This window comes from Ornithorhynchus anatinus, chromosome X5, assembly GCF_004115215.2.
Source record: "Ornithorhynchus anatinus isolate Pmale09 chromosome X5, mOrnAna1.pri.v4, whole genome shotgun sequence".
Lineage (NCBI taxonomy): Eukaryota > Metazoa > Chordata > Mammalia > Monotremata > Ornithorhynchidae > Ornithorhynchus > Ornithorhynchus anatinus.
Window position 1 is genome coordinate 22,794,519 of NC_041753.1, and position 25,848 is coordinate 22,820,366.

The 25,848-nt window shown below is 47.0% G+C and overlaps 1 protein-coding gene across 2 annotated transcripts in view; it reads right to left on the reverse strand.

Annotated features, from left to right (window-relative positions):
- Positions 1 to 4,909: 4,909 nt before the first annotated feature.
- ELP1 (elongator acetyltransferase complex subunit 1) overlaps positions 4,910 to 25,848 on the reverse strand; it is a 55,030-nt gene continuing 34,091 nt past the window's right edge. Inside the window, exons 24-37 of one of the 2 annotated variants that reach the window (XM_029055042.2) lie at positions 25,140 to 25,225; positions 24,451 to 24,599; positions 22,735 to 22,858; positions 22,235 to 22,332; positions 21,570 to 21,771; positions 19,799 to 19,860; positions 16,457 to 16,519; positions 15,873 to 15,933; positions 13,124 to 13,237; positions 11,931 to 12,042; positions 9,896 to 10,023; positions 8,719 to 8,873; positions 7,950 to 8,028; positions 4,910 to 5,604 (exon numbers count right to left, since the gene is read on the reverse strand). In XM_029055042.2, the coding sequence (XP_028910875.1) occupies positions 5,537 to 5,604; positions 7,950 to 8,028; positions 8,719 to 8,873; positions 9,896 to 10,023; positions 11,931 to 12,042; positions 13,124 to 13,237; positions 15,873 to 15,933; positions 16,457 to 16,519; positions 19,799 to 19,860; positions 21,570 to 21,771; positions 22,235 to 22,332; positions 22,735 to 22,858; positions 24,451 to 24,599; positions 25,140 to 25,225 (1,501 nt within the window). In that variant the 3' untranslated portion in view covers positions 4,910 to 5,536. Of the gene's footprint in view, positions 5,605 to 7,949; positions 8,029 to 8,718; positions 8,874 to 9,895; positions 10,024 to 11,930; positions 12,043 to 13,123; positions 13,238 to 15,872; positions 15,934 to 16,456; positions 16,520 to 19,798; positions 19,861 to 21,569; positions 21,772 to 22,234; positions 22,333 to 22,734; positions 22,859 to 24,450; positions 24,600 to 25,139; positions 25,226 to 25,848 lie in introns of those variants that run through there. The other variant, XM_039910772.1, reaches the window with a different exon arrangement.

Sequence of the window (25,848 nt, forward strand, 5' to 3'; positions counted from 1 at the left end):
ACTCTGTCGGAATTAGATGCGCAGATGGTACGTTCCCGCTAGTGGAAAGCTCGGTTCCAAGGGAATCGGTATGGCTTCCCCAGTTTGCTCCCGCTCTGTCCTCTCTGGTGAGGCGAGCCTGCTTTTCGGATGCTGGCCATTTTCTTTGAGACTGCGAAAGCAAGATGGCCCACACTCGGTAAGGGATCCCCTCGACTTATTAGGAGAAGCAAGAAACGCTGGAGGATAAAACCAGAGCATCGGACAGGGGTCCGATTTTCAACCGACGGAGGCCGTTTGCAAACGTACGGACGAGGCTGCGTTGATCTCTCAGCCGAAAGCACGGGAAGAGAAAAAAAAAAAACCGGATGGGGAAACAGCGCTGTCTGTTGTTTAAGGAGAAAGAGCAGTGGCCCCACAGTTCTCAAAAGATGATTAAAAAGCCCCTCTGGTGTTCCCCTCCGGTTAGGTTCATATGTACATTTTAGCGGTGCCCGAAAGGACAGCTTAGCAAGGCCCAGTATTCTATAGCATGGGCACTTCTGAGGAGGCTCTGGTCCCAGCCGCTGTACAACTGAGCCCATCGTGTAAAGAAAAACAGTCCTCTTTAATAGTGATAAGGCTAGAAAAGTGTGCGTGCTCAGGTTTTTTTTGGTTTGGTTTGGTTTTTTTTTTTTGGTTCACAGGCTCCTCTTGGATGACAGAGCGTGATCCACCCATACAGGACAAGTAGCCAGTTGCTGTCATCAAGCGTTCAGGACAGTGCTCTGCACACAGTAAGTGCTCAATAAATACAATTGAATTAATAATTGATGCTACTGTAGCGAAGAGTTATTTTTTCAGGCCCCTCATTTCCAGAGAGAAGCGGCGTGCCCTAGTGGATAGAATGGGGGCCTGGGAGTCAGAAGGACCTGGGTTCTAATGCCCGCTCCGTCACCTGTCTGCCGTGTGACCTTAGGTGAGTCACTTTACTTCTCTGGGCCTCAGTTACCTCATCTGGAAAATGGGGATTAAAGCTGTGAGCCCCATGTGGGGCAGGGACTGTGCCCAGCCCACTGTGCTTGTATCCACTCCAGCACTTAGTACAGTGCCTGGCACATAGTGAGCACTTGAGATACCAGGAAAAAAGCCCCCTTAGCAATCGTCAAGAAGAAATACTGCTCTGTGGCTCCGGGTCCTATGCAAGAGATCCACGCGAACCAGTCGAGGGACTACAGTCTTCCGGCTGGGCAGGTGATCAGCGTTGACCCGGAGAGATTCCCATCTGCAGAAATGTTCTTCAGCTCATCTCCGACGGGGCCCAAGCGGCCGGGGCTGCACGCCCTGACTCCGTCCTGCCTCAACAGATTTGTCCCTTCCTGCCAAAAGAATCTGACGAGCAAGCGTTTATGCAGTGGCCGCACCACGTTGCGGGGCTTCCCTGCTCCGTTCCAAAATAACAAGCCTGGCGTTTAAGTACTTACTATGTGTCAGACACCATACTGATCACCGGGGTGGATACAAGCGGGATTGGGTTGGGCACAGTCCCCGTCCCACGTGGGACTCGGAAGGAACCGAACCCGGCCCTGCCCGAGGAACATTCCCGAGGTGGTTCTCGGCCGATATTTTCATGGGGGTCGGAGGGTCCATCCTCACCTCTCTCCGAAACTTGTTTTTTTTAACGGTATTTAAGCACTTACCCTGTGCCGGACACTGCACTAAGCTCTGGGGTGGATACAAGCTAATCAGGTTGGACCCAGTCCCCGCCCCACATAGAGCTCGCAGTCTTACAGGCGTGGGAACTGAGGCATAGAGAAGTGAAGTGAGTTGCCCAAGGTCACTCGGCAGACAAGCGGCAGAGCCGGGATTAGGACCCAGGTCCTTCTGCCAGGTCCGGGTTCCAACCACTAAACCACGCTGCTTCCAGTCACTACGGTTCCAGCGATGGGAATACTAGGAATTACGGGCCTCCTCGAGCTAGAGGAAAGGCTTGTGAACCCAAGCCTGGTGGAATGGGCCGTCGTCACTACTCGGTGGATTTTGCAAGCTCTTTGGAGCAAAGAAATGTTTTCCTCCTCCGTTCTAGTAGCGCAAATAAAGTCTGATACTGAAATGTTCCCCTTTGCTGTGGTAGTTGTTCCGTCTCTCCGAACGAGTGGTTTTTGGTAGCTTTGTTTCACGGGAACAACTTTACACGTACACACACACACGAAAAGAAACAAACACCCAAAAACCCATCGTCTGAATAGAGAGTATTTGCCAAAGTGCAGGGGAAGAAGAAAAGCTTGTAAAAGAACAGATGTAGGTGATGGAGCCCACACAGACTGCTCACTGAGAGCCGGGGGGGGGGGGGGGGGGGGGGGGGGGGGGGGGGGGGGGGGGAATGTGCCGTCTATCATTGGAGACTACCTTTAAAATGGCAGTTGTGCTCTAGGCCTGAAATCAGAAAGAAAGAAATACGTTGAATTGTACAGGCAGATGAGTCAGCAGTGTAGTGTTTTCAGAGAAAAGCCATCATTTTTCTGGGCTGGCTAAGTATGTTGGAAGTGTTGGGTGGGAAGGCTGATAAGGAGTGGGGGGGGGAAAGAAAAAAACTAGTTTTGCCGATGCTTACTTAACCCTGGTCCTTTCATGCCTCTTTCTTTGGGGCTAATGCCCTTTTAGAGGGCATATCGAGGAATCGAGAATACCCTAAAACCAAAGGTTGGTGATTAGGCTTCTCGAGCTTGCACTCTTCAGTCCTCCCAAGCTCATCTAACTGTATCTCGCTCTTGCCTCTCCCACCCGCTGGGAGAGGCACCTGGGCACTAGGCACCCACCTAGTTCACTTGGTTCCCCCAACCCTAAATCTGCCAGACTTCTAAAAAAAAAAAAAAAAAAAAAAAACACAACACCTCCTCCAAAAAGCCTTCCCAGTCAACTCAACCCCACAGGTGCATCAGATCAACACCCACCCTCAACACCTGTGCGTACATGTAACTTCATGTTACTTGTATATTTACCCAGACAGTCAATTATTTGTTCAGCCACTTCATCCCGAAGTGTTTTACCGCTTCCAGCTCCAGACATGTTATTCTTTCCATTAGATTGTGAACTCTTTGAGAGCAGGGAAATTAGGACTTACCCTGGCACTCTCCCCAGTGCTTTTTACAGTGCCTAGCACTCATTCAATAACTCTGAGTGATCTATTTTCTTAGCAGTATTCTTAGGCTTTCTGCCACTTCCAATCTCGTTTCCAGTTTACTTTCAATTTCCAGCATACAAAGCTGCACCTGGAGCTCCTGTGCCTTTTTTTTTCAATAAACTTCGAGACCTGAGAGAAACTAATTTCCTTCCGATTGTTTGTCTTGTTTGAGAGAGAGCCTTGATGTTCCCTATGCGAACGGGGAAGGTGTTTTCAATTAGCGGGCTTTCCGTTCCCACCACGGTCGGTGAACAATTCCAACGCCGAGGGACACAGAATTGGAAAGAGGAGGTGGAGAATGAGGGATCTGGCATCGCATCCCTTGATGGCAGTATTATTTCCCCACACCTTTTCCCTATCTCTTGCTTTCCGCCATTAGGTGGTTGCCAAGAACGTTTAAAGCTAAGGTAAGAACATTATGTCTTCTCTCCTCAAAACAGATGATAATGGGAGAGGGAAGATGGCTTCTGGAAACCCAATCCAACATCATCTGTGGGATATTTTCTAAGGAGGTGATAGCTATTTCCCTCTATTCCGAGCCGGATCAACAGAGAAGATTCCGAATGGCCCCGACATCCCCTTTTCTCTACTCCACTAGAAAAGAACAGGACACGGTTTTTTTTTTGTACTGAACATTTCTATTGTCCGTGAAAATTCACAGCTTATTAAATTCGACTTCATTTCTAGTACATCAGCGTGGGCCCTATGAATGGTTTTACAGATTTCACAATGAGAACGAGCTACAATCTTGAGGCAGTGTCAGAAGTGGTTGGGACGGCACTTTAATTACTCAGTGACCTCGCCGAAGAGTACGTACAAAGTATATTCAGTACAAAACAAACATATTACAATTGTTGCTCCTACTTCCGAGGTTCCAGGATTCCAGATGAGTTGGAACCTTCTAACAGAGGAAAAAACGGCAACAGCTGAAGATCTCCTGGCCAGTTATTTCTCATTCCCCTTTCCAAGCCAGAAGCCGAAATGAGCCACAGTATGTCAAACCTCACTAGGACCGAGTCTCACAAATAGAGTGTACCTAGGGTCATCAGTGCCTCAAAATTCCACGGTACGTTGGCCCAGAATATTACACCACCGCCCGCAGAGATACTAACGTTAATTCGGAAGACTTATGCCTGTGTATATGTAGTTCTGCTATACAAATGGAAGCTAGTTTTGATTACGTGTACCTGGTCTGCTAGAAACGCCAGCCCTCACAGTCTCATCTTGCCGGTTGCTTCCTGACTTAACGCATCCTTTCCGAAAGCTGCCTATTAAATTCCGGGCGGTCTCTGTCTCTTGCCCCCAGCCCCTCGAAGCTAATACTTCCCCACCGAGAGAGCGACAGTCCGATCAAATCCAACGGGAATCAGCACGGGAAAAACCAAATGACATTGCCTAGACCCCGCCAAGGCCATTTCTATGAAAGGAATTGCTGCTTCATGCTCTGTAAATGTTATTAAGGCCCATCGCTAGATGTAGATTCTACTATTCTCCATGAGATGCCTATTGAAATTCCTTTGACGGGATCTCTGATTCATGCCAGGCCTTCTCTTTCGCACTGTGGCGATGCCAGCAAGTTAAATTCGGGTCAAGGCTAACGCCGTCCCTCTAGCCGGGATGATCATCGAGGCGGTAAAACTGGCCACACAGGTAAACGATTGGGGGAGGGGAACCCTACAGCCGAGCTTCTGATTTGGAAGTTTCCATGCAAATAACACAACAGCCAAGTAAGTGCGAAACCATAAATGATAGTTTAGAAAGTCAATGGAAGCTTTAAACCGTTTTATTATTACTATGCTTTAAACCAGAGGGAGGATGACATTTAAATTATTCATTATGACAAAGTAGTATGTACTGCTATAATACCACATGCGTACTTAGGTACTGCCCTCCGAGGACACGTTAAGGACGTCGACTCGTCTGTCCTCACAACACCCCCTGAGGTGGCGGGTGTTAGTAGCTCCATTTCACGGGTGGGAAAACTGAGGCCCCCAAAGAGTCATGTGACTTGCCCAAGGTCACAGAGTGAGCGCGCTGTAACTAGAACATGAACCCGGTCTTTTGATTCCCACCCTCTAACCCCTACAATGCACTACTCTAAAAGCACAAAATGAAGTATTAATACTACCCAGCCCAGCACACCGTTGCCCCGGCTGAAGTTGTTTTTTCGATACTACGTGTGCAGGGGAGCACGAAGAAGAAGTAGCATAGAATGGGTTGGGCAGGCACCTATTCCGCAGAGCAGAATGCGTGACTATTTCGGAGGAGACGGTCTTCTCTTCCTCCCCGGTTATTAGCTCCTAGGGCCTCGGGAAGAAGTAGGGGATGGGAATAAGTGGTAATGAGTGAAATGGTACCTCCCATCAGAGCCCCACTACATAGTTAAGGTCCGAATTACTCTAAAAGACTCAGTTTCCATTGGGTGCTTTTGTTGAGCTTTGGAGGTATAAAAAGTTCAGCATCTGCAAATGGAAAAAAAAAAATGCAGGCAAATTAAATGGGTAGAGAGAACACCTGGGTGCGCGCGCGCAAAAGACAGAGAGAGAACACAGTCAGGCTTTGCATGAGTTATCGGCCATTAAGAGATTTCAAAATATTCAGGTCTCTCAGAAACAATTAGTCTGCACCGGCCTCCGGCTTGGGCCGTGAGCATATTATTCCAGATTTTCTGACGGCGGGCCCATCGTTCAGTGAAGGGCAACGGAGGACCAGAGCTCCAGTTTGTCCAGTTTTTTTGTTTAAATGATATCTGTTCAGTGCTTTACCGTATACCAGGGACCGTACTGATGCAAGCTAATCCGGTTGGACGCAGTCCCCGTCCCGCGTTGGGGACCCCAGTCTTAATCCCCCTTTTCCAGATGAGGGAACTGAGGCCCAGAGGTGAAGCGGCTTGCCCGAGGTCACACCGCCGCTAAGTGGCGGAGCCGGGATTTAGACCTCAGGTCCTTCTGAATTCCGGGTCCGGGCTCTCTCCACTAGGCCACGCTGCTTCTCTTCTGGATCTCTTCATCGCTGGCAGCCGTGACGCCCCTGGTTTGGAAACCAGGAAGCCTGTGGGGGTCAGGGTGAACCCAGGAGCCTAGGGCTCCAGCTGATGGGGCCCTCCCCTTCCTTATTTTGGCAAGGAAGGAGCAGAATGGGTCTTGTACTTGAGGAACTAACTCTGAACTGAGCCCAGACAAGAGTGTGCGGGCCTTATTTGCCCTGGAGCTGGGGGGATGATAGGATCCGGTATTCCAGGTAAGCAATGGCTCCCCCATAGATTAGAGGGAGGCCCCTTTCTTGATTACCCTGTATACACCCCAGCATTTAGAACAGTGCTCGGCACATAGTAAGCGCTTAACAAATACCAACATTATTATTATTAAGCCAATGATCAGGTGGCAGTTCCAACTCTTGAGCAGATGTAATGGTCTGGCTTGGCTGCCTGAAACGGTCACAGTCCTATTCGGGTGTGGGAGTCAGAGGGTCATGGGTTCTAATCCCCGTTCTGCCACTTGTCTGCTGTGTGACCTTGAACAAATCACTTCACTTCTCTGGGCCTCAGTTGTCTCATCTGGAAAATGGGGATTGAGACCATGAACCCCCACATGGGGCAGGGGACTGTGTCCAACCCCATTTCCTTGTATGCACCCCAGGACCTAGTACGGAGCCTGGCACACGGTAAGCGCTTAACGAATGCCATTATTATGATTATTTACTGGGGGGGGGAGGTCACTGGAGGCCAAGCACCATTCTACGTGCTTGGGAGAGTACACTACGGCCGGTAGACGGACCCCTGCCCTTGAGGATCTTGCAGTCTCAACGGGGAGACGGGCATTAAAATAAATATCAGGTAGGGGGAGAGATCGAGTGTAAAGATATCTAAGTGCTGTTGGGGTGGGAGAGAAAAACAAACCAGGCATATAAAATGCATTCCAAAAAGAAAAGTTCTGTTCCCAGCACAGGGCTGATTTCAAAAAAAGGTCATGAATGAGCAGTGCTAAAACTTAAATGACTATAGCATTAACCATACAGGGTAGTCTAGAAGCTGTTGAAAAAAATACTCCTTGATGTTAAGCACCTTGTTAAAAAAGGGGTGAAAGAATCAAAACTTTCCCACTTACTCACCGGGGAGTCTAAATGATCTGCTCTAGGTTAAGCTCGTTGTGGGCAGGGAATGTGTCTACCAACTGTGTTGTACTCTCCCAAGCGCTTAGTGCAGGGCTCTGCACATAGGAAGTGCTCAATAAGCAACACTGATCTAATGGTAGATGAGGACGGCGATTCCGAGTGGGTCATTCAGTTACGGATTATCGCGGCCCTTTGTTCCTCTCTCCGGCTACCTGTCTGGTGCTCGTTTCCCTGTTCCACGGGGCTTCCGGCAAGATGGTGGAAAAGGAAAACAGAGTGAGATGGGCCTCAAGCCAAGCGCTTTTTTGAGAGTGATCTCCGGGTTGCAGCATGCACCTCTGAGATAGAGTCTGGGCAGAGGGAAGCGATCTCTCTATATTCTGCTGCGGATAGACGAGGTTTTGGGACTCCGGGGAATCTTCAACGGAGACTAACTGAATTGAACCTGTGGATTCCAACTTTCCCCGCTATCCCTGATTGCAACACCTAGGGTGAGAGAGTTAGTGCTACTGATCCAGACGTGTAAGAGAGAGCTTGTTTCTCTCCTAGTCTCCAATTTATTAATATGAATTTATTCATATTACTGTCTCCCCCTGAAGACTGTACACTCATTATGGGCAGGGAAGGGGGTGTGTGGGGTGTGTGTGTGGGGGGGTGTGTGGGTGTGTGTGTGTGTGTACACGTATACACTAACCAAGGAGTGCAGGAGCTGAGGCCTTCTGCTGCCGATAGGAAGCCATGATGCTGTTCGCAGTGGAATTGGGACCCAAGACCTACAAAAGTGAACCGTATTAATCGTATTAAAAAAGCATCTTAGAACTTTCTATCATAGGTCTTTATTCCAAAGCCAAAGTTTCTAATTTGTGACTCCATTAGTTACTGGTGACCCAAAAAACACCTGCCCCCTCCCCCCCCCCAAAAAACCAACCAACCAACCCGGTGATGTACTCTTCCTCCTCAGAGGATATAAGCCTCTTTAAACTCAAGCTTCGGTTCTCAAATTTGACCACCAGGCTCTCATTTCTGTCCAAAGTGGCATCGATGGGATTCAAGCTTTAGACCAAAATCCCAGGGCTTGGCTCCAGCCAAATTCCAGGAGTGCAGAACCCCTATTTTTTTTTTACTTTATGGGATTTGTCAAGCACTTATTCTGCACCAGGCACTGTGCTGAGGATGGGATGGACCTGTCGGATATGGAGGGGAGAGGAGTCTCTGTGTCCATCTCAGGGGCCAGGCCGAGGGTCACCTGGGGAGCAAACCGATCCACCCCACACGCATCCCCAATTGCCCCCCTCCCCACTGTCACTGGGGCTCCAGAGGACCAAGATGAGTGAGGGAACGGAGCGCTGGAGAGATGCTGTCGGGGTGCCTTCCCGAGGATGGCAGACCTAGGAAAACTGTCCTCGGTGCTCCTTAGTGACCTCTGACCCGGCCCCTGGGACGGTCGACTTGCGACAACTTACAGGCATGGCTGTACTTGGCTGCTGGGCTAGGGTCCAGATTTCTGGGAGGGATCTTTCCATCAACTGCAGAGTGTCTTCGAAGGTCTGCTGTAGCTCCCTGGCCTGCGTGTCATACTCGAAGAGGATGAGGACCTTTAAAAGGTGGTACACCTCATCTAGAAAGGAAAAGGGCACAGGGCCATTAGGAAGCAGGGCCAAGTCACCTATAACCATCACTGAAATATGACCAAATTTCAGCCAGCCCAAAGTAGGAGAGAGGCTAGTTAGCTTTTTAGGAGCTGGGGCTGAAAGGCAGGAAAGACATAAAAATAGGGAGCAAGAAGAGGTCAGAGAGAGAGAAAGATACACAGACAGAGAGAAAGAAAAGGACAGAGAGAGGCAGACACCCCCCGACCCCCAAATTCAGTTAGTTCTTTGGATATAATGTGACGGAAGAATTAGGCAACATTTTTCCCACAGTGCAAAGTCCGTGCTAGGTAGAACATGGCCCAGGAGTTCACCCAAGTATAGTCAGGGTAGGAAGAAACATTTCTGCTAGGCTTTCTGGCCTCAGCCAAAGCTTTACAGTATTGGACCGTATCGTTCTCTGTGTTTCTTTGCAACTTTCCAACATTTAATACAGTGAGATGGCAAAGGCGGGAGAGATTCTCCCATAAGGCGGGGTTTTTCAAGAACCCAACCCCCACGTCAGAGACGAATGGGGGGTGGCCCTTGCTTTCTCCACCATCATCGACTGGAGAGGGGCAAAATAGGGTTCCCAGAGGCACCGAGGCAAGGCGAGTCCCGCTCCCACCATCTGGCCGACAGCTGTGGCCGTTCCCGTGGCCGCACTGCTGCCGCAAGGAACCCAGGCTTTTGGGACGAGGGCTCGGTCTCGGCGGCTAAGCCAGAAATCTCCAGAAAATGGCCACTTGGCCCACCGAGGAAGAGGCCGGCCAGCTCCTTCCCACCCCAGGCTCCTCCTCTTCCCCGCTGCCGCAGCCGAGCGCTGAGGCTGCCGGGTCTGGGTAACCTCTCAGTCAATCGTGTTCATTGAGCGCTTACCGTGTGCAGAGTGCTGTACTAAGCACTTGGGAGAATACAAGACAATAATATGAGACATGGGTTTAAGTTCTCCCGAGCGGCAGCTCCGATTTCAAAGTCACGTGCTTTGGCCGCATGCCAACAAGACCCCTACCTTTCAGTTTTTCAATGCTCCGCACAACCTCGCTCAGGGCCTCCAGAAGGGCGAGATCCTCCAGTGGACTCCCCTCTTTCAGACTGTGCTTCTTGCGTTCTGCTTTGCGGCGATTCTTGGCCGATCTCCTACGGGTAGAATGAGAGTCATGCTTTCGGAATGGTGGCTCGCTCACGGCGGCACCCACATTTTGATTCCTTCCCTCTAACACATCCCAACTGAATGGGATTTTTGAAGAACAGGTGTACTTGAGGTGCTTTAAAAAAAAAAACAACACACAAAACTCCCAAATAACTGCATTCCTTCTAAGAGCCCACACTGGCTACTGGAACACTTATATGGGTCTAAATTACAAGAAAAGAACCTTTCAATCACTCTGTGATATTTATGGCACGCAAGTAACTCTGTTACATTGCTGTATTGTACTCTCCCAAGCGCTTAGTACAGTGGTCTGCACACAGTAAGCGCTCGATAAATAAAACTGCCTTAGGCCATGTCTGCATGGGACAGATCTTCTGCAATTCATTCTGATCGCCACGTCTTTGTAAGTAGTAGAGGTTGTAATAGTATTTAGTGAGCACCTAATGAAGCTCAATGCATTCTCCCGAGCACTTGGGAAAAGTACAAAAGAAGCCAAAGACACATTCCCTGTCCGCAAAGAACCTACATTCCAAGGGGGATGATAGACTTTTGGGAAGTACAAGGATCAACTAGGAAGTAGAATAAGCGAGCCTCAAAACCGCCAAGCTTCTCTGTTACCTACTTGTCTGACCTTAGGCAAGTCTCTGTGTCTCAGTTCCCTCATCTGTAAAACGGGGATTACGACGGTGAGCCCTATGTGGGAAGGAGTCTGTGTCCTACCCGACTGCCTTGTATCTACTCTAGCGCTTAGAACGGTGCTTGGCACATAAGAAGCACTTAACAAAGCCATAATTAATTAATAATGAATTAACCTCTCTGGGCCTCAGTTGCCTCATCTGTAAAATGGGAATTAAAACTGTGAACCACGTGTGGGACATGGACTGGGTCCAAACTGATTGGCTTGTATCTACCCTAGTGTTTAGTACAGTGCCTGGCACATAGTACGTGCTTACTAACTACAATGCAAAACAGAACAAACACAACAACAATGCAAAACAGAAAAAAACCAAAAAACCGATTTGATGAAAAAAAAATAAATATCCCACAGTTGAGTTCTGTGAACCCTTTATTTATGACTAGTTTGTAAGTTCCTTGAAGGCAGGCATCGTGCCCTCTACCTCTACTGTCCTCTCCCAGGCGCTCAGCACAGTGCTCTGCACCCGGTAGGTGTTCAATGTATACCATTAATGATGATGAAGTCTCACTCTTTTCAATGAGCACAACTAGGTATCCAGGTCAAAAAAGCAAGAGGGGAAAAAAAAATAAAAATCAAAGATACTATCCCTTGAGGCCTAAAATCAAGAGAGTCCTGAAAGGTCACGGGACCTACTGCCGTAGATTCTCTGGAAAGAGGGGCAAACTGCTGTAGCGTTAATGATTAGATTTACAATTTAGCAATTTCAGTTAACAGTCCTGGGGCCAGAGGAGATGAATTCAACAAAACCTGTGATTCACCGCCCTCCTGGAGTCGTACGAATGTGGCGAATTATCTTTTTTAAATAGGCACTTACCCAGTGCCGTGTACCCTGTGGGTGCCCAATAATTATTAATGGAACTCGCTAGAATATGTACGGTTAAAAAGCTGATTTTGCACAATATGAGCAGAAAGAACGTTTCAGGTCTCCAGGCTTATATGCTGAAAGTTGGCAGGAAAAGCTTACTGTAGGCACAATATCCCGATTTTCCCAAGCACCCTAACAGTGGTATTTATTGAGCGCCTGTGGTGTGCAAAGCACTGTACTAAGCGCTTGGGAGAGTCCAGTATAACAGAGTTGGTAGTCACGTTACCTGCCCACAACAAGTTTGGTACATGTACATGAAGGACCGCCCCCCCCCGGCAAAAATCAGTCTCTCTGCACTTTCTGGGGGGGTGAACAAGAAGAGGAACACATACGCAGATATCCTGGAGTTACTGTGCGAATATTTGCCACTCATATCACTGCCGCTCATAACACTGCTGGTTTCAGAGAAGAGATCTGACTCTTGGCCATTTGGCACCTCTTCATCTGAAAAACACATCAGGGTAATCAGAACTACAGTCAGTCTCAGAAGCCGCAAGCTCATTTCAGGAGTTTCTCTTTTAAATGCAGTTTGAATTCAGCTGGGAAAGCTACCAGGAATAAAAGACCGATGCCTCAAAAAAATAAAATAAAATAAACGAACAAACAAAAAACCCACCCCAAGCAGCCACACTTTCCCAAATCATGGCTAAGGTCCCTGGTGTTGGTTGGGGGAGACGATGAACACGTACCCCTAGTTGCCAGCGAGCACAGGATCTCACTGGCCCATCTTTGACTTTCAACTACTAATTTCCATTTATATACGGTGGGTGGGCCCAAGGCTGAAATAAAGCTAATGCCTCCCAGTGTACTGAACGCTAACTAAAGTTATTTCTCTCCACCAGCCCGGTTCTAGTTCCGGCTTCCAGACCACTGGCAGTCTGCTCAGTTACGGTCATGTGATTCCCCTCAGATCCTTTACCTGGGCCGAGCCCCCGCCCATAAACATTTTTAAACGACATTTTAAAAAGTCACGTCTACTTCCTCTATCCTGGGGAAGTCAGAGCACTGCCTGAAAGTTTCCAGTACCATTTAAAAAAACAAAACAAATCTTTTCAGGAGGCACAGCAATCTGGGTGAGCGGGAAGTAGAGAAGCATCGTGGCCTAGTGGATAGAGCACGGGCCTGGGACTCGAAAGGACCTAGGTTCTAATCCCGGCTCTGCCACTAGTCTCCTAGATGACCTTGGGCAAGTCACGCCACTTTTCCATGCCTCAGTTCCCTCATCTGTAAAATGAGATGAATCTTGTACCTACGTCAGCGCTCAGAACAGTACCTGGCACATAGTAAGTGCTTAACAAATACCATTATCATTATTATTATTAGAGGGTCAGCCCCTACCCCCTCTATTAGACATCCTCCAGTGGCCCACAGGGATGGTGGGTGGAAAGAGGAGAGTCTAGAAACTCCGTCCCCGGAACACGGCCCACAATGAAAACGCAATGCGGATTTGTTGGCTTCCAACATCTCTCCTGTGTTAAATGCCTCCTTTCCATCGCAAAGTGGGTAGACTTGATCACGGACTCACCTAGCAGCCCTTGTTGTGCTTGTTCTTTCTGCTCTCGGACCACCAGCAAGCGCTTCTTATGGCGAGTGAATATGGCTTTTTGAGAATCCATAAATAGTAGATGATTTCTTTGGGCTGCGTGGTAGAAAGGAACACCATTTTGAAGAACATCATTTTTGTAAGGCAAAGAGATGACTTAAAAACAAAAGTCAACCAGGAAGGGTGTGGTTGGGGGAAAAAGGGTCACCAGACTCTTAAGAGCTTTCCACCTACTTCCACAATCCCACCCTTCGTCCCACGACTCCACCAGAAGAGTTGGAGAATAGATGCTCGGCACCTGTATCCGAAGGGACAATGGGTCTCCTGAACCTCGGGCTTATCCTAGATAGTTCAGAATCTTAAATAACGAGCTATCTAGCCGGACATACATACTCACCTATGGGAAAAGCCAAGAACTAGGCGAGCATGCTTTGGAGACTTAAAAGAGTTTACAAACATTCAAGGAATTATCATTCCACGCGGAGTGGCATTTGATGCTGCTGACAAGTCTGCACTGAGATAAGGACACTGGGCACTTGAGTGTGGGAAATAACTGAGATCACCCGTCGGTCTATAACCACCGCCCGCGTTTGGTTTTTACAATATTATTCCACCACCCCACCACCTTAAAAATTGTCTACTGAAATCACAACCAGAATTATTTGACAAACAGAATTAAGCTTCTGTTCTTGCTATTGTTTTTGTCTGTCTCCCCCGATTAGACTGTAAGCCTGTCAAAGGGCAGGGACTGTATCTGTTACCGATTTGTACATTCCAAGCGTTTAGTACAGTGCTCTGCACATAGTAAGCGCTCAATAAATACTACTGAATGAAAGTCATAATGAAGGCAAAAGGAGACTGAAAGGAGAAGCAGGTTCCGAGCAGGTAGGGAAGGCCACTTCATCAGGCATCGGCAATCAGAAGATGCCACAAAAGGACAATATGTTGCAAATATCCCGATACACACTTTCCCAAGAAGGAAGCAAAATGATTTACTCGAGCATGGAGCTCTTCTACATGGGCAGAGCTCAGAGGGTAAGTCTCCTCATCGGTTGGCAAACCCAAACTATCAGTGCTCCATTTGAATCTCAGGATCGTTGCGGGCAGGGAACATATCTCCCAACTCTGTTACACTGTACTCTCCCAAGCGCTTGGTACAGTGCTCTGCACACAGTGAGCGCACAATAAATTCAATTGATGGGTGGGTCAGGATTAACTGAGCAAACAAACAACCCTAAAAAGTACTGTACCGGAACCTAAGGCCTTTTACCTCCAAATCTCCCTAGATCTTATTCTTGTGATTTGATCATTTAAGCCCCATTTGTCAAAGGAACAGCCAAACTCCTTAGACTTCAACCTTAGAAAAAAAAAAAGGGGCTGCAGGTAACCCAGAATCACGGCACTCACCTAGGGTAACCCTGCGTGCTTTTCGGGGTCTAGGGATCAGAGATGATGGATACAAATGGCTTGACTGTCCTCCTGTAGCCAGGGATTCTGTGCTGCTAGTGTTGACCCTAGGTGAACCCAATGGCATGTCTCCCCACCCACACCATAAGATGCACTAAGACAGGAAATGAAATGCTCCCCATTCAAAACCTTCTTGTATCTTACAGATCAAAATGTCCTATAATCTGACTAAAAGATAGAGCACACTCTATGGAGACCATAAAGGTCATTGAGCAGGGTCTTAATTGGTTTTGACCCTGGATTTCTGCAGCACCACTTCCCCACTTCATTTTTTTTTTAAAAAAAACAGTACCACAAGAGAACCGTAATCTCTCCCTTTCTTCTTCTTCTTCTCAGCTGACAGGTTGGAGGGCAAGAACCTACAAGGCCCAGAATGAAGAACTAAAATACCGCCTGGAGGGAAACGGCAAGCTTCACCAGTAAACAGTGCCTCCATCAGAGAGACCTCCTGGCTCTCTGAAGGAATCCAGATAACAGAGACCGTCTTCCTCCCTGAAGAGAGCAAACACCAAAGTGGTCATCCTAAGGGGCCAGGGCCGAGTCCTTTAACTGGTACCCCTCAAAGTAGCACTAATGGTACAAGGTGGTGGAAAAAGCAAAGTCCCCCAGTTCAATCTCAGGCAGCTTACTTGCGAAAGTACCCTGGCTACGATGCTAAATTAGCCAACCGGAATCCAGTCCAAAGCCCCCGGAGGAAGAAACATGTCCAATTCCGTGACCCAGCAGGCAGCGTATTGTCATCAGAACAGTAACGCCAATGGCGATGAGGAGGCTGATGGGACCCAGGTCTCCCTCCTGGGTCAGGAGGAAAAGGACCCGTCACAAGCCAGCGTAGGGGCCGTACGCAGAGGGCGCGCGTTCCTCGTCACGCAACAATGCTTGGTCGCGGCCTGGCCGGAGACCCAGCCGGGAGCAGACGAGGTAACGTTCGTTCCCCACCGGCAGTCGAGCCTTCAGAGCAGCCGCTCCTTTTTCGTTCCAATACCGCAGCCCCTCATCCCGGCTAAGAGCAAGCCGCGCGGGGAGGGAACGGGACGAGGTGAGGGCTGCCGCTCCGGAGAGTCGGCCGGTCTCCGCTTGCCCGTTTCCAACAGGGCAAGGGAGAGCTCAGAGGGAGTTGCTTCCCCGCCCACACCTCAGGAGGGTGACTGCCGGCCCCTCGGACCAAAGAGGAGGGCTCGGCATCACTGAAGGCCCAGCGTCGCTACTCCAACGAAACCGTCCGAAGCACGAGAGTACCCTTAACCAAAAATGAGACACTCACCTTCTAAGATGGAAGGTTTTAGGTTGGTCTCTAAAATGTCAAGTCTGTTGTATTTGTAAATCTGGGGGGAAAAAAAAAACCTAACAGTAAGAACAGTAATAATATTAAGAGTCCTCCTATGATGAATAAACTATTCCGGGGGAAGAGAACTTAACTATTTGGAGGCACCAGGTGCCCTGAAAATCACGTTGGGAAGATGAGTTGGTTACTCTCCGGAGGATCAGATATAATACGAGGCAAGAAAGTCAATTCCAGCACAAACGACTCATTTTCGGAGTAGAGTAAGAACATGTACATTGCAGACCGAGGCTCGCTTCCCTTCAACGTTTACAACGTCAGTCGGGGAAACCTTTTCGCACGAAGGACCCTTAGCTTCTTAAGGGCTCATTGGAAAGAACCTATTAGGCCCCAGTCTCGAGAGAGTGAACGACTTCATATTTCCCTGTCCTCAGGAGGAGATCACTGCTGACTCTTTGAGCCCACGAATACCCCGCTTCTAGGAATTGCTGGAATGGGGGTGATATCTATTGCCTTTGCTCCACCCAAAGTCCATTACACATGGAGCACTTTGGAAATGCCCTTACCAGTCTGAGGGCCTCTTCCCAGGAAGCTCCTTCTAACAGCAAAAGGATGGCCTCTTCATAGTCCTACAAGAGGAGGAAGGGAAGGGGAAGAAATGGGCACAGTTCTGGTTCACGTAGGATCCTTCGATGTTTTAGAGATTTGGTAAAACGTAACAAAAATGAAAGGAGAAGAGAATTAGGCAAGGGGGGGAAGAGAGACTTTCCTTTGAAATTTGCACAAACGGCAGGACCTGAACTCAACCACGCCAACGAAGGCAGGTCCGTTATAAATTACTTCATGCCTGTCGATAGGCAAGACCAGCCTCTTACAAAAACCAAAAAATTCCAGAGTTATTGCTATTTAAGCTATTTGAAAGGTCTAAATCGTCTACACTAAGAATAATGACATTTATTAAGTACTTTACTGTGTGCCAGCACTGTGCTAAGCACTGGAGTAGAAGATGCAAGATAATCAGATCGGGGACAGTCATCGTCCCACACACGGCCACAATCGAAGAGGTAGCTGAGAGCAGGGATGATATCATCCCCATTTTACAGATGAGGAAACAGATCAAGAGAGGTCAAGTGACTTGCCCAAGGTCACAGAGCAGGCCGGGAGCAGAGCGGGGCCCAGGATGCAGGTCTTCTGACTTCCGGTCCCGCGGCCTTTCCACTGGGCCACTCTGTCTCCCGCTTAAAGGCCTAAAGTTCTTCATATCTGATGGCCCTCCTGGCAAGGGGCTGGGAGGTCTTGCATGGGATCCTAATCGGTACCACTGGAGAACGTGGGGTATAATTTTCCTTCTGTGCTACTTAGGTTCTTTCAAACCCAATACAAAAAAAAAAAAAGAGTAAGAACTGAGTAAATGAGCAAAGTGAATATTAAGTACTATTAAAGTAACTTTATATTAGATCTGGAGGGAGGGTTTGGGAAGGCAGAGGCAGGAAGATTGGCAAAGGGAACTCCACTGGACCAAGTATCAAATCCAAGTGGGGCTCTCAAAACTTCAAAGTTTGAAAAGCCCGGATCTACTTCCTAACATGAAGTAACAGGAAAAGCTTTGGATCTGGAACTTCCATTACTTCCTGCCATTACTTCTCATATGTGGTTTGATCGCTCAGTGTCTCAGTCTCTCCGTCAGTGCAGTGGGGGCGATTATAACTTCCCCTACTTCCCTCACAGGGCTCTCAATGGACGATAAATTAAGTGAAAGCCCTTCAAACCCTTTGGAAGAAATCCCAGATATACACATCTAAAATATGATCGGCAGTTGCATCAATCCCAATAACACCTTGAAGTCACTAAAAAGATAAGCAAAAAGTTGGGTATGTAGATTGCCATATTTTCCTCGAGAGAGTGGGGCAGGGCAGATACTTCCCATTATCCTCAAAGTTACTATTTCTAAGCCTGGTTATCATCCTTCTTGGGCTAGATTCTCTAATATGATCGGGGCCGGGGGGCAGGTTACATGGAGACTGGACAGGGGGAAAGGTTTAAAAAGTTCCCAAGTGTCAACCGGATCAGATTTTGGAGGTTACAAGCAAGTGTTCAACTCATTCCTTGCGGAGAAAGAGCTGGTTGATCCTGGCACCTATGAATTTATCTACACGTTCCCCCCCCCCTTAGCCCTCACGTACCTACGTCCACTTTATTTTTTGACCTCTAATTTATAGTCGGTGGTCCCAAATTCTAATCCCGGCTCTGCCACTTGTCTGCTGTGTGACCTTGGGCAAGTCACTTCACTTCTCTGGGCTTCGGTTCCCTCATCTGCAAAATGGGGATTCAATGCCTGCTCCCCCTCCTACTTAGCCCCATGTGGGACCTGATGATCTTGTATCTATCCCAACGTTTAGTAGTGCTTAACACAAAGTAAGCGCTTAACAAATAGGACAATTATGTTTGTCTCCCCCTTTAGAGTGCAAACTCCTTGTGGGCCAGGAACGTGTCCCTTTGTTATTCTGATCTTCCCAAGCAGCTAATACAGTGCATCACACCAAATGGGTGCTCTACACATGCTACTATTACTGCTGGCTGAATATCTTACTTATCTTACCCGATAAAGTAAACCCCCACAACTTTGAGCTACGCTGACTGGAGATTCATAATAATTTAGATCGAAATTTGAATGAAGCGTAAATGAAGTATTTAACTATTAAAAATCAGCTAGAGAAAATGGCTGCCATAGGAAAAGAAGCAAAGCAGGGTCAGGGGAGAAGAGATGAAGCAGAAAGAGGGGTAGGCTAGGAGGTGGGGAGGACGGGGCAGAACATTACAGTTTGTTTGGTGTTTTTAAACTTCAAATCAGCCCTTTTAACTCCCTGACTCTCCTTTGTTGAGGATGGGGAGACAGGTATGGGTAAGGATCTGGGTTCTAATCCCAGTTCTGCCACTTGTTTGCTGTGTGATCTTGGGCAAGTCACTTTACTTCTCTGTGCCTCAGTTCCCTCATCTGGAAAATGAGGATTAGGACTGTGAGCCCCATGTGGGACATGGACTGTGTCCCACCTGATTAGCTCTCATCTACCTCAGGGCTTAGAACGGTGCCTGGCACATAGCACATGCTTAACAAACATCATAAAAAGCATAAAGAATGGGTAGGAGAGTGAGGAAGAGGAAAGAGTTCAGCAGAAAACGAAAAAAAGATCAAAATCCCTCACCACCCTTCTTGCCTGGCATGCCCCTTTGCCCAGTATTGCCTTCCCTTCTCCTATGCCAGAGCTAGGAGAGAAAAGGCAGCTTTTCTCTGCCTACCAGCTGCCCTCTCCCAGTTAGCTACCATCTCTTTTCTCCAGTGCCCCTTTTTTCCATCCCAAGATGATAATTATAATAATCACTGGGGTATTCCTTCTGCGCTTACCAGGGAGTCAAGCACTGTCCTAAGTGCTGGGGTAGATACAAGTTAATCGGGACGGACAGAGTCCCTGGCCCACAAGGGGCTCACAGTCTAAGCCAGTTTACAGTTGAGGAAACTGAGGCACAGAGAAGTGAAGTGACTTGGCCAAGATCCTACAGCAAGCCAGTGGCAAAGCCAAGATTAGAACCCAGGTTCTCTGACTTCCAGGCCCGGGCTTTTTCCACTAGGCCACGCTGCTTCCCTAGGGTCAACATCAAACTGAAACCTTCCAAATGTTGCTCTGAATAGCCATATGTTCAGTACGAAAAAGGACGGGCATATTGTGGAAAAACCACGATTTTCCAAAATTCTACAATTCAGAACTCGTATTCCCTCTAATCTGAATTAGCGCTGGGTTACCGTAGTCCTACGGCGGATGAAAGTACATATATTTTTCTCCCTCTCTGAGGAGGGGAGCTGCTAAGAGAAGCAAAAAAGGATACGAGGAGAATTTTTTTTTTTTTTTTACCTGGGCGTACTGTTCCAAAACTACAGCGGCTTCACTGTATTTCCTCTGCTCAACTAGCTTGCCTGCAAAGCCAAAGAGAATTAAGCACTGATGAATAGCTGCTTTGTATAGGACACTAAACATTCCGGAAACATTAAGACAGAAGCAAACGTATTCATTTCTTAATTCTAAATGACCTGTTTTTTGAAGGTGCCCAATATGGAAAGACATAATTCCCGACTTTAAATATTCGAAAGTGACAGATAGCTCCTAAGGCTTAATGATGAACACAGGTCTCTTTGAGAAAAACAACATGTCAAGTTCTTCACAGCGCACTACACCACAAAGAGGTGAGGTAATACGCAATACTATTTGGAGTACTCAATTGGAACAGAACAAAATTACAGAATTATCTGCTAGCAGGCACACACTTGAATTCACCTGGGTGTCTTAGGGTACTTCCGAATTTAAAGAATAATAGCCAAAATGGTTACGCACAGTTCAGAGTAGCAATAACTGGGAGACTGGATGGTTTTCTTTTTGGCCTGTGCCAAGAAGCAAATCAGAGGAGCCAAAACAGTGTTGAAAATCGATTCTGTAACTCTGCCTTTTTAGATTGCTCTTACATCTACAAGGCATATCTGGTTTTAGATGTATGGAAAAAACAGGGGCCAAAAGTCTCCGTAGAGGAAAGGGAAAGCAATCGGAATAGAGAAACCATGAACTGATCCCCCAGAGGATAAACACTCCCCAAAAAGAAGGAAAAAGGCAGTCAGATGTATAGCCGTTTGACTTTTCTTTAATGGTATTTGTTAAGCGCTTACTTACATATCAAACACTGTTCTGTGCACTGGGGTAGGTACAGGTCGATCAAGTAGGACACAGTCCCTGTCTCGCATGGGGCTCAGAGTTTAAGTAGGAGGGAGAACAGTCACTGAATCCCCATTTTAAAGTCGAGGAAACTGAGGCACAGAGAAGCGAAGTGACCTGCCCAAGTGGCGGAGCCAGAATCAGACCCCAGGTCCTCCGACTCCGAGGCCGGGCTCCTTTCGCTAGGCCACGCTGCTTCCCGTTGCTCATGCAGTGGTAACTACTGTCACCTCAATGCCATGGAATTCAGATAAACCTCCCTCCAGCTACACCTCATCCTGTCAGTGGGTATGACAGCGTGACTCAGTGGAAAGAGCCCGGGCTTGGGAGTCAGAGGTCATGGGTTCGAATCCCGGCTCTGCCACTTGTCAGCTGTGTGACTGTGGGCAAGTCACTTCACTGGGCCTCAGTGACCTCATCTGTCAAATGGGGATGAAGACTGTGAGCCTCACGTGGGACAATCTGATTACTCTGTAGCTACCCCAGCGCTTAGACCAGTGCTCTGCACATAGTAAGCAGTTAAATACAACATTATTATTATTATGAGGGAAAAGAATGCCTGCCTTTCAAGAACTTCCAGGATAGGGGGTGACAGTCATTTGGCTCTCAACTCACCAGGTGCCCCGACTTAGGGTCTGTGGCTCGATAGCCACGTCTGGGAAAAAAATTCTCCCCTCAGGCTTTTAGCCAAAGGGTTAAAAGGGTCGATGGAAGGAGATGGGCTTTTCTGGAAACAGGTAGGGGGTTTCACTGATCGCTCGGACACTGGAAGACCCCTCGAACACACACATCGATGAGCAATGGGGTAGTAGGCGGGTGAAACGAGGTTCGTTTTTGTGAGGAGTCGGACACCGGCGGTTACCTCTGTCACTCTGTAACCAAGACCCTTTAGGAGGAACAGTACTGCAACAGAAATTCTTACCCGTCAAAGTCCTGCCCAGGCCAGCCAGCTGGTCTTTCGTGTAACTAAGCTGGGCAGCCATACAGAAGACTTGTTGCCAGCTGCCGCTTGTCAAAAAAGCCTCCAGAGCTTTTTCATATGCACCACAGCGGGCAAAAACCAGCCCTGCTTGTTCAAAGAGATTTTTCTGCTTCAAGTGTTCTCCATAAACATCACTGATATCCTATAAAGATTAAAGGTAATACGACAATACGCTTGTTCAACACTGAATCGAGAAATCCTGCATCAGCGTGGGCTAGCTTGATACTCCCCCATCAGTTAGCTACTTAGAAAAGCTAAGCAACGACTGCATCCGACCCGATCATCTCGCATCAACCCCAGCGCTTACTACAGTGCTCGGCACACGGCAGGTTGCTGAACAAATGCCACAACAACGATCTGGTCAAGCTTGATACCCTAAGGTGCCCCCGCTTCCAAAGACGACAATGCAAAATACAACGGATCCAACGGGTTCCCATCAATCCATCGATGCTATTTACCGAGCGCTTTTGGTGTGCAGAGCACTCAGCTAAGCGCTTGAGAGAGTATAATAGAACAGAGTTAGTAAACCTGTTCCTGGCCCACAGGGAGCTCACAGTCTAGAGGAACTTCCACAAGGAACTTACTCCTTTTACCAATTCTCTCACCTTGTACTCCTGAGAACTTGACGGATACAGCTTCAGAGCCTCATTATATAAGTTTTTGTCCTTTACCAAGTTTATACATTCTGAGAAATACTCGGGCCCTGGGGGAAAATAATTCGCTGGAGTGAAATCCACTTTGCCTTAATTGGCTCACGTACCTAGTGGTTTTTCTCAAAATACGCATGTGCACGCTCCATATATGTTTAGTGAAAATTCATCTTTTCGGTCAACAAGTGACAAAATGAAATGAGCCTCAAGTAACCTCTTTGAACACGAGAAGAAACTTTCCTCTGACACACACAAAACGCCCTAAACTGATCTGACTTCGTAATATCTCATTAAGCTCTATTAGACAAAAGCAGCCAAAGTTTAATATGCCGTTCCACACTCAGGACACCATTCATTAATTGACTGATTGAACAGGATCAATAGTCTAGCACACAAAACAGCTTGGGGAGATATCAGGGTAATTAAAATCAGCTAGGCTTTCTTCCCACACTTACCACATTTGCTTAGGTGGCCAACAGCTTTCTCATATCTTTTCAAATACTTATCTATAGTGTAACGTTGATAGTTAATCTCCATTTTCCTAAGTGTATTTAAAAATGGGAGATACTCTTTGGGGTCCTGAAAAATAAAACAAGAATGTGGCAGTAAATTCTCTTGAAAGTCAAACTATTTCTTTAGAATCAGTTTTGCTAAATGCTAGTGAATTTTCTCCATTACTGACTTTTCACCTAAAACAACATTCCACCGTTCTGAATTAAAATCTGACCTTATTTGGAAAGTTTTGAAGAAAATAAAAATGTCTTGAAGGAGATAGTCATGGACTACTTCTACACATACAACAATTTTCTGACATGCTTCACTCCCTTTATTTTCATATAACAGGGGGCAGAATACAATTGGAAATGTTCAGCTCCTGGTGACCACGACATAAATCCACACTATAGGGAATCAATCAGTTAATATATAAAGGATGTCTCTTATGAACTTGAAAATAGAGCTATCAGAGTTGGATGTATTTATGTTCAAAATCTGACACCACCACAATAATGTTGGGGTCAATACATGAACTGGTTTTAGTATTTTTTTTCCCCAGGAGAATAAGAAGATACACAACTCTGAGCATCCTAGGGGAAAGTGCATGGGCCTCTGTTTCCCCACCTGCAAAATGAGGACAAAATAGATTGTGAGCCTTGTTTTAGGACAAGGACGGTGTCTGAATGTGATCATCATGGATTGGTGCTCAGGCCATAATAAATGCTCTAATTATTTTAAGTCCCCAAAACATATTTACATAAATTACAGGAACCGCATTAAGTTACTCAGGCTCTGCCCAGCAGCAGATGAAAGCATGCGTGACTTCTTCTGTGGCAAAAATGATGATACTTTGTCTTTATTTTTTAAGATATTTTCTTCTGAAGACTCAGAGTTTGGAAATTTGATAAGTTGAATTTCTGAGTTTTAATATTCTGGATCTTCCACTTAGGTTTATCTGTCCCCTTTCAAAAAAATTTCCCAAAATAAATGGAGAACTCACACACGCTTAAGTCATGCAGTGGATGACAGTTTAAGATCAATGAGATCTGGGATCCAAACTAGACCTCTCCTTTGACTCTTTCTACTCATAGGGTTGTGGAATTTGAGGCACGAGTGTGTAACATATTACTAAAAGCAGCCCCTATATTGGAGGACTCTCAGTTTGCCACTGTGGCTCCTCTGTAGAAGCCTGGTTCTAGAAGCGATATTAGGCATCCTACGCTAGAGTATCACTTCTAAAAATGGCAAATTGGTAGAATCTATAATCGAGCTTGCGATTAGTACTTAGAAAAAAATACTAGTTTGGGGAAATAAAACACGGTTCGGTGAGGGTTAAAAAAAAACATTTCTGCTGGACTCTTTTGAAGGGATCAAGTAGCACAGAAGGAGGGAGGGGAAAAAAAAAAGTCAGTGGATAAAACACATTTTAGATTTTCAAAAGCCTTCTGATAAGGTTTCCCACCCGGACCACCTAAAACAACTGAATTATCTTAGAACTGAAGGGAAAGTTTTGTAATGGTAAAACATTTGTCATGCTGGTTTGCACTTAAAAAGTCTCACTCTCTCTCTCACCACCCCCAACCTCTGCTACCAACACGCATCGCAAACCCAGCGGCAGAGTACACATGAAATGAACCTTTAAGCAGGGAGAGGAAAAAAATGAAGCTTCCTCATACCTTTTGTGATTTCTCCGCAACCATGAGGACCAAATCAAAGTCATACGTCCCCAGGGAATGATTGTATAACTCATTGACATCCACCAAAAAAAGTAAATATTTTAGTGCTTCCTCAGCACTGACAGCATCAGGGGCAGAATGAGCATTTTCTATAGCATTAAAAAAAACAAACCAACAGCACATGTCAATGCCAACTGTTAACAGCAGGATTCCCAGCTTGGCACATTCACGTCTCTGACAAGACCTTAGTTTCCAAACAGGGCTGCAAAGACCTCAAAGAGTGGTTTCTGGGTCCTCAGCTCTTTCATTCGTTCAGTGGTATTTATTGAGCGCTTACTGTGTGCAAAGCCCTGTACAAAGAACTTGGGAGAGTACACCACAACAGTAAACCGACACGTTCCTTGCCCCACTGCTGAAACCTGTCGCCTCCTCGGCCGGTTCCCACTTGCTCCCCCTGAAACGTCTGCCCCCTTTCCACCCCCATACTTCTAAGAAATTTTTGGGTTGGGCACCTGTGAGCCTAACAGACTAGACAATACAGAAACGTCACGCTCCACATCCTGTTGTGGAGCCATCACCCCAAACCTAGACTTTAATGTCACCTGCTTTGCTTACTCCTGGTTCTACGTTTCGGTTTCTGAAAATTAAAGCTGGCTCCCTAATGGTGATGTACTTTGTTAATACTTCACCTCGAAGCTCATGGACCTTCTGCAGTGCGATTTCCAATTCTGGTGTTGTCTTCTTCACGTGGGAGGTCAATATGGATAAGCAGTACCTGGGACAGAGAGGAAGAATGAGAAGTGTTTGGCTACTCAGGGTCCCTGAATCTCTTCACTTGATTTTGTTTTTAACCAGTAAGGCAAAATGGGGTAAAAGGAGGTTCAAGTCTCCTCCGGGAGAGATGTCATAATAGCCGCTTACTCGGGAAGAGCTGAATTTCTCCTTTTGTCTTTATTTCCAAAGGAATCACGTCCCTATAGTGAGACCAGAATTGGTCTCATAAGTACGAGGATCAACTGCAACGCAGTTTCACTGGACTAGAAGACTTCCAGGACAAAAATCAGATTTCAAGGTAGCTGGGAGAAATGTCATCAAGTTGGGAGGAAGGGGAGAAAATAAATCAAGTGGGATCACTCTGTTTTTGAGAGCCTAGCCTCAATTTTCCAAACTTTCAAATACAATTTTCTAAAAGTCTGAGCAAGGAGAGACGACTTGGCAATCACGGGTAAAACCACACCAACTTTACATCTCAAAAAAACCCAAACCACTTTTGTATAGCCAGAAATCAAATGGCATCCTGTGTAGGTCGCCAAGGACAGGGGCCTAATTCTATCCGATGTGGCCGACACGATGACGGTATCTGCTGGAGCCTGCTTTAAATGACATTTAATCTACCCT